The sequence below is a fragment of the Egretta garzetta genome, unplaced genomic scaffold (genome assembly GCF_000687185.1).
Source record: "Egretta garzetta isolate BGI_Z169 unplaced genomic scaffold, ASM68718v1 scaffold248, whole genome shotgun sequence".
NCBI lineage: Eukaryota > Metazoa > Chordata > Aves > Pelecaniformes > Ardeidae > Egretta > Egretta garzetta.
Genome location: NW_009260596.1, coordinates 2,153,914 through 2,161,378, shown reverse-complemented (window position 1 = coordinate 2,161,378; position 7,465 = coordinate 2,153,914). Strand labels below are relative to the sequence as shown.

The following is a 7,465-nucleotide window of genomic DNA, read 5'->3' as shown; positions in this document are numbered from 1 at the left end:
TCATCTGCATCTTTCCCAACTATCTGCTGAAGTGTTTGTGATTTGCAAAGCCCAACAAGAAGGACAGCCAGACTGACAGCCCTGTGATGAAGCTGTCAGCTGGGAGGGAGCGTCTTACTCCATTACCCTTTGGCTAGACTTCCACTGTACTCTGATAGCATGCATCCACCAAACCTGGCAAGTGCCCTGAAAATGATTCCTTTATTGAGCTTATCCAAGCTGTTAATAGGTGACAGAAACAAGTGTTTAAAAATAGCTTTAATTTAGGTGATAAAAAGCATTTTGCTGTTAACTGTTGTGATTTTGTGTCCCTTGGGAAGCTGGAATTTTGCTGGTTATGCATTTTATATAGCAGGAGAATGATCCCCTCCTAATTTAAAAAAAAGAAAATTTCAAGGCAGCCTTTACATGGTACAAAGAAAACCTGTGCATAAACCATAATCTCTCTACATAGTAATGGTATACATTTCTTCAGATAGCATGAATGTTACCATGCAGTTCAATAACAGAGGTAATGTTTTCATTACCTTTTGTCTTCAGCTAGTAATGCACTGACTTTGGCTTCCCTTGGTCAGATCCACAGACAACCTTTGGAAAGTTTTGAGTCTGGCAACAGAGAGGCTGGTGCAGTGTTTGGGTATCTTCCTATATATAAGGTAAGCACAAGTGTTTTCTTTTCTACCTTTTGTGGTTGCATTCATACAGCAGAAGTCATTAGCACTAGTAAATTATTACAATCACGTACGCTGACATTCTATTGTTAACTGTCTGCTTCTCAATTTTCTAACATGGTTTGTGTTACTACCTATCCAACTCCATCCTCTGTTTGGCGGAAGCTTGGGAAGCCAGGTGAAGAGAGCTTGCCACAAAGTGAGTATTCCAGATGTTTACTTCTCCTGTTCAACCCCATGTCATTAACGCTTTGCTCAGACTCAGCTCTTCCAGCCAGCTCAAAACCTATTGATTCTTAACTGCACAAAGCTTTGGCTATTTTAAGTTAATACTGTTTTATGGGTACTATTGATGTGATTTATTGCAAGCTGTCCTAGGTCGTTCCTTCTATGGAGAAAGACCAGAATGTCCACAGCCTTGTCCATCCCACCTATCATAGGGTGGAAAGAATCACCCCTAGCAGAGGTGCTGATCTCTTTCTATAGAGGGTACCTAGAGAACTAGCTTGGATGGGACTCCTAACATCTAGATGGCTAGTTAGGCGGGATGATTAGGGTACTCTGCATTCAAATATATATGACAATGCTTGTGCATGCAGCATTACAGAGTATCTCAGAAAACAGAAAACTCAGGAGCACAATGTTCAAATAGTTGGCACATATGCTATACCTCTGACCATTAATGTGCCTTGGAAATCTATGTTTCACTTTCTTCCAGAACAAGAAAATAAAATACAGGGCAGTCTTCTGCCTTGGCAAGTTAGGAGCAACTACACTGCAATAGATCTACAATAAAATGAGACCAGATTTTTTTTGTGAGCTACATGCACAACAAATAATTTTTTGTCTGTGCTGTTACAAAATGCTATTGAAGTGGTCTGTTCACCTGAATATATTAATGAGTTCTTGAAATTTTGCAATTTATTTTTTAAAGGTCTTCAGTGGAACAAAGCTGAGATGTCTAGTCCCACTGGATGGAAAATGGAGACAGGTTTCAGTGGAGAATAGGGTCAAGACAAATAAACACAGCATCCATCCTCAGGAAAATGGATTTACAGGTTTCTTATTTCAATTTTTTCGTCCTTTTTTCTATTATATTTAAATCCATTTCATTATTAAGTAGAACATATAGAAATCAAATTTTTACTTCTATTCCAGTCCTTCATGCAGAGGAAAAAATTCTAATAAAGCCAGTGTATGATTATAACAAGACACTCACTGAAAAGCCCACCTCACTCCACTTTTTGGTGGATTTTTTGCTGGATTAACTGCTTAAAGATTCAGAGCCACAAATCTTAAAAAATTCTTCTTTTGCTAGCCATACAGACTTCTCTGAAGAACAAGAAATGTTATTCCAGAGGTACTGAGCTAACTTTTCTCTTTCAGGAGCTTTAGTGTCCTTGGATGGGCAAAGAGTTGATGGGATGTTCCATAGGTAGCACACATATGCCACAGTATCCTGGTCAAATGTCTTCTTCCAGAAACATTTAGATTTCCTCATTAATCATGTGGAGATAAGACAGAAGGAAAACTGAGAACTAGGTTCAAACAATGAGAAACAGCCCTTTTTAAAGATACCTGGATTTAGGTCGCAGCATCATAGAACATGCCGCCTTTAACTGCAATATTTTCAGCTGAGCTAACTTTATATTAATTAAACATAACTACAAAACCAGAAGAAAACAAAAACCAAGCAAAGCTCCTTGTAATTTCTTTGTTAATGCTATGCAGACATGTCTTCAGAATTATCATTCTAATACCTTTTAGTGCCAATATTTATGTTTGTTTAGAAGATGCCTTGATCAGAACTATTAACAGAATGAAATGGCCGTATTACCCCAAAAATTCATTTTCAGCAGCTCAGATTCCTCTTGATTTATGCTACTTTGTTTTAGAAATGCACTAACATGTCACAGTAGGGAAAATCTGGTTTGATAAGACTTTTTTAAACTGGTTTTTCTGGTCAATTTACTTCCTGTCAGTTCAGGTTTATGGGCAAAATCCTGATCCCTTGTGGACCAATTTAAATCTTAGCTATGCAGATTTACAACAGTAAAAAACACTGTAGGTCAACTCAATTGAGCACAATTATTTTCATCATTTTTATTACATGGTACAAATCAAGCTTAGGGCATGGTAGACGTGTTTCAAGTCAATGTATCAGTGAAAGTATATTAGCATTGTTTTATCATTAGCATTACATTTATCAACACTGAACTGTTGTAAACAAGATCAAAATTAAAAGTTGCCCAGCATATTTTAGGGTGATTAGAAATTATGTCCCCTTTCAGCAGTTGCCAGTGGCTGTTTACTTAATGAGAGGCTAGTAACAATGTCGTTCCAGTGGATTTTGCATTAATTCAAAGTCTTAAACTATTTCCCTCTAGGATGTGCCAAGACCTACTTAACATCTTCCCTACCTTTATGATTGGACCCTGAATCCTTAATCTAAACCTGAACCTTTGGATAGCACTGGAAGAGAACTGGCAAATATTGGAAACTGATCTCCTCACCAACATTTAAGAAACCAACACATACGTTTGACCCTCCTTCCGTGACACAGGACTGTCAGAAAGCTTTGCTCTTCTTATGCTTTATTCTCTTATTTTCATCTAAATAGGAAATCCAAATCTTTAACTAGCACAGGTAATAATAGTATCATATTGAACAGCATCTTTCATCCTGTGCTGCATAACGAGCTGCCCTTCTGCTTGGGAAAGCACATGGCAAAAGGGGAAGGGGTCATGGGTTTCTGTAAAAACCATTCCTGTTGAAATCAGTGGATAGCCCATTCAACATCTAAGTATGGCCTGAGACAAAGATCTTGACCAGGATCAGTGTAGTATACATTATGTAAAAGAAAACATTCTTGCCTGAGATCTCAGATTAGACATATGGTTCCTTAGGGAAGATGCTGCAGGAACTTCAGTGATCAGGAACGGATAAAATTGGTTTTACACTCTGACAGAAAGATCTATGAATTTTAGTGCCAAAGGAGATTGGCTGCTCATCCAATCTAACCTTCTGGGTGGCATGAGGCAGAGAACCCGTCACAAACATCTTCCGTGGCCAAATGCCTGTTTGTGTTATTTTGGTTTCCAGTTGAAGGGAGCATCCTAGGGTTCTTAATGTACATTTGCTGATAGTTATTCTCCATGTCAAAACCACAGTCTTCCTCTCTGCTCCAAATTTGTCCAGTTTGGACTTTCATATATTGGACATTTTGCTGCTTCTTTTTCTGCCAAATTAAGCTTCATCAGCCATCAAAAATCTTTCCAGAGATTATTATTCTTAATCAAAGAAGTCAGCGTCTGCTCTCCATGATTCAACTTGTCTGAGCTGAGATTAAGGAGCAGCCTGGGCATTGTAGCTGAGGGGCAGCACACTGCAGCTTCAGGAGCCGGCTCAGGTCTGGAAGCAGTGTGTTACACTAACACGGCACTTGGTTTGAACTAAAAAGCCCTGACAGCTCCAATAGGTCCTGCACAGATTCTCTATCCCTGCAGATGCTCCCCAGGGCCTCTGGTTCTGTTCTCCCAAAAAGCCCTTATGAAACAGAAACTATGGGGAGTATGATACAGAGAAATTACACCTTGCACTCCATGAGCTGTTTCGAAGGCAAAAGCAAAACACAAATGGTGTTCTCCTTTACTGAGGTTCAATCAGCCTCCCAATTACTCTTCATAGCAAAATGAACTGTAATTTGAGCTTTGTGAGTCTCTCACTACAAGGCAGATTTCTGTAGCCTTTTTATCTCTTTTCATCACAGTGGTTATCTTTTTTTTTAAGTGTCTGCCTTAGAACTCCATTTTATACTCACAATCTTATGATCATCAGATATGCAACAAGGAGTTAGTATGCCCTGCTGTTTCTGCCTGTTGGTTTCTTGCCTATGCTTTTAAAGAGCATGTTCATCCTCTAAGCCAGAAGAGTGCATGCTGAGCTGATATTAATTATCTGTTGTGATTCCTTGAATCCTTCCTGGCATTTCAGCATTCCAGGCCAGTGTCATGACATGACACAGGTCACAGATTACATATTCTATCATCTTTTATCCGGCCACGGTTACAAATCCTTGCCAAGTGTGTCACCTTAGAGAGTATTTAGGACAACCCATGTAACTAGTGCCGTTATTACCTACTATTTTGGGGAAAATAGCAAGTTTTCTATATTACTGGTAACAAATGGTGTTTGATCTGCTGGCCTTCTTGGAAAGACTGTCTTCTGATGAGCTGAATATACAATGACTTGCAATGATTTACCCATCTTCAACTTGTTATAGGGCTATGATGGATTTTGGGGTAATACTGGGGCTTTTTTAACAAAATATTTTGTGGGAGTATATTTCAAAATATCATGATCAACTGTACTGGGTCTGGCTGGGATGAACCTAATTTTCTTTATAGCAGCCTGCATGGTGCTGAGTTCTGGATTTATGACTAAACCAGTGTTGATAACACACCAGTGTTTTGGCTATTGCTGAGCAACACCTGCACAAAATCAAGGTGTTTTCTTCCCACCCCCAGCATGTTTGTCTGGGTGTGCACAAGCAGCTGGGAGGGTACACAGCTGGGACAGCTGATCTCAACTGACTGGAGATATTTCATACCGTATAATGTCCTGCTCATGGAATGGAGGAGGAAAGCAAGATGTTCATGGTTATGGTGTTTGTCTTCCCAAGTAACCATTATGCATACTGAGGTCCTGCTTCCCTGGAAGTGGCTAAACATCTGCCTGCTGATGGGAAGTAGTGGATGAATTCCTTGTTTTGCTTTGCTTACACATGCAGCTTTGCTTCACCTGTTAAACCATCTTTATCTCTATCCATGAGTTTTCTCACTTTTGCTTTTCCAAATCTCTCCCCCATCCCTGTGGGAGAAGTAAGCAAACAACTGGCTGGGCGCTTAGTGTCTGCCAGGGTCAACCCACCACGTTAACCAACCTTGTGATTAAAACTAAAATCAAGCTTGCCTGACAAACCAAGTGGCACCAGATAAAGTGTAATCTGCCATTTACTATTTGTGTTCCCTTCATTTGCCCCACTATTTAGCAGTTCACGTATTAAAGGGAACACCCCTGCAGTTCCCCGAGTCCTATTTGCCTTTGAAAGACAGCTACATCAGCTCTCTTCCAGTTACATGAAAATTACCTAGTCTTCAAAGATTACTAAAAATTAACACTTCAGGTTCAGAGAGCTCCTTACTCATTCCTTTTGATGCTCTTATGTGTCATGTTTTATAATTTTGTAAGCTTTTCTCTTTGGTATTGTGCCTATTTATAGTTAGAACTAAAGCATTTTACTGTGGTTAAAGATGCAGATATCCCACTTCTCTTCAGTTTATTAACTGACTATTTACTTCCTCAGAACTGACTATTTACTCAGAACTGGCTATTTACACATTCTTTTCTTTTTACTAAGCCTTTAGCACTGCTAGCATTTCTTAATTTCTGAATTGTACTCTTTTCAGTCTTGCTGCCTGCTCCCTTTGGTTTTCCTTATCATAGTGTAATGGAGCCCATCCATAATGTAATACTATTCCCAGTAAAAATCAAGTGCTTAATCCTATGCTGAATGAAATCGATGGGCCAGCTCTCAAAGGGATGCTGTAAGGAAAACTGTCAAAAATGCATGATGTGTTATCTTTAGCAGCCTTCCATCCAGTTACTACCTTACTGTTGTCCTATTTAAACTGTGACAAAATTACAGGGCTATAATCCTCTCAGATTTTTTTTTTTTCATAATGCATGAAATTAACAAAACCTGAAGTAGTTCAGACTGTGTGTCATTGCTCAGCATTACCATTTACTTGAAGAGTTCCAACTCCTAGGGCTTTATAAACACCAACTAGAAAGTGGTCCTGGCCCCAAGCATTTTATACAATGGTATCATCCAATTGCCTTTCTTAAGTGTCACAAGAAAAGCAAAGACACTTCAATTAGTTGAACAGATAATGTACTAAGCCACTGCATTGCACAGAATTAGAAGAAGAATAGTTTATTGTGTGCTAGAGAACAGAGGATGCTACTGGAAAGAAATTAAGCCCAGAAAAGCATACCGGGCAAGTGATACTTCCAAATATACCCACTCATCTTCAAGCAGTCTTTCCAATGCTGGATCTTGTACAAAGCTGTGTGTTAATGGACTTGTTGGTACTAGCTGTGGACTTTGTCTATGGTGATGTCTCTGTATTCCTTTGCAGGTTAGTTTCTTTCCACCAGCATCCACAATTATATTACAGGCTTAGAAGTTCCAGGCGTAGCAGTTGTTCTGTTGTTCCAGATCATTACCGTACTATGGAAAGTTATCTTAACAAGACAGCCTCTTTCAGCATGGCAGAAATTCATGGTTGTACTGGCTGCAGTAGTTAGTTTGCCAGAATTTCATCACAGCTCTTGCTAGTGCTTTACAAAACCTGGGACGTTCTTCAGCTTCTCTCACCCACTGGGGTAGCTCAAGCTGAATGGCATCAATAGTGCCAGAACCACGGGAACCAAAAGTCTTTGTTATGTATCCACCACTATAATAGCTCCCATTATTTGGGCTAGGATTGTATGGAGAAGGCACGCAAACGTAACTGTTATTTTGTTCTTCAATATATTTACCCAAACTTCTGTTCCCTGCAATCAAAATCTCAGAAGACACATTGACTAGCTGACTGGCCAGATGGCTAATTGAGGAACACAATGCAGAAAAGACACCTGAGTTGAGGGAACTTTTTGAAAGTGTGTAACCTAGTTCTATCCACCGTTCAGGATGTGCTTGTCCATGGATATCCAGAATCAGGCCTGCTGTC

At 39.5% G+C, this 7,465-nt stretch overlaps 1 protein-coding gene across 1 annotated transcript in view; it reads left to right on the top strand.

Annotated features, from left to right (window-relative positions):
• The window catches only part of WDR64 (WD repeat domain 64), an 85,069-nt gene extending 78,153 nt beyond the window's left edge, over positions 1-6,916 (top strand). Inside the window, exons 28-29 of the mRNA XM_035900275.1 lie at positions 576-656; positions 6,872-6,916. Of these exons, the coding sequence (XP_035756168.1) occupies positions 576-656; positions 6,872-6,916 (126 nt within the window). The remainder of the gene's footprint in view (positions 1-575; positions 657-6,871) is intronic.
• The last annotated feature ends 549 nt before the right edge of the window (positions 6,917-7,465 follow it).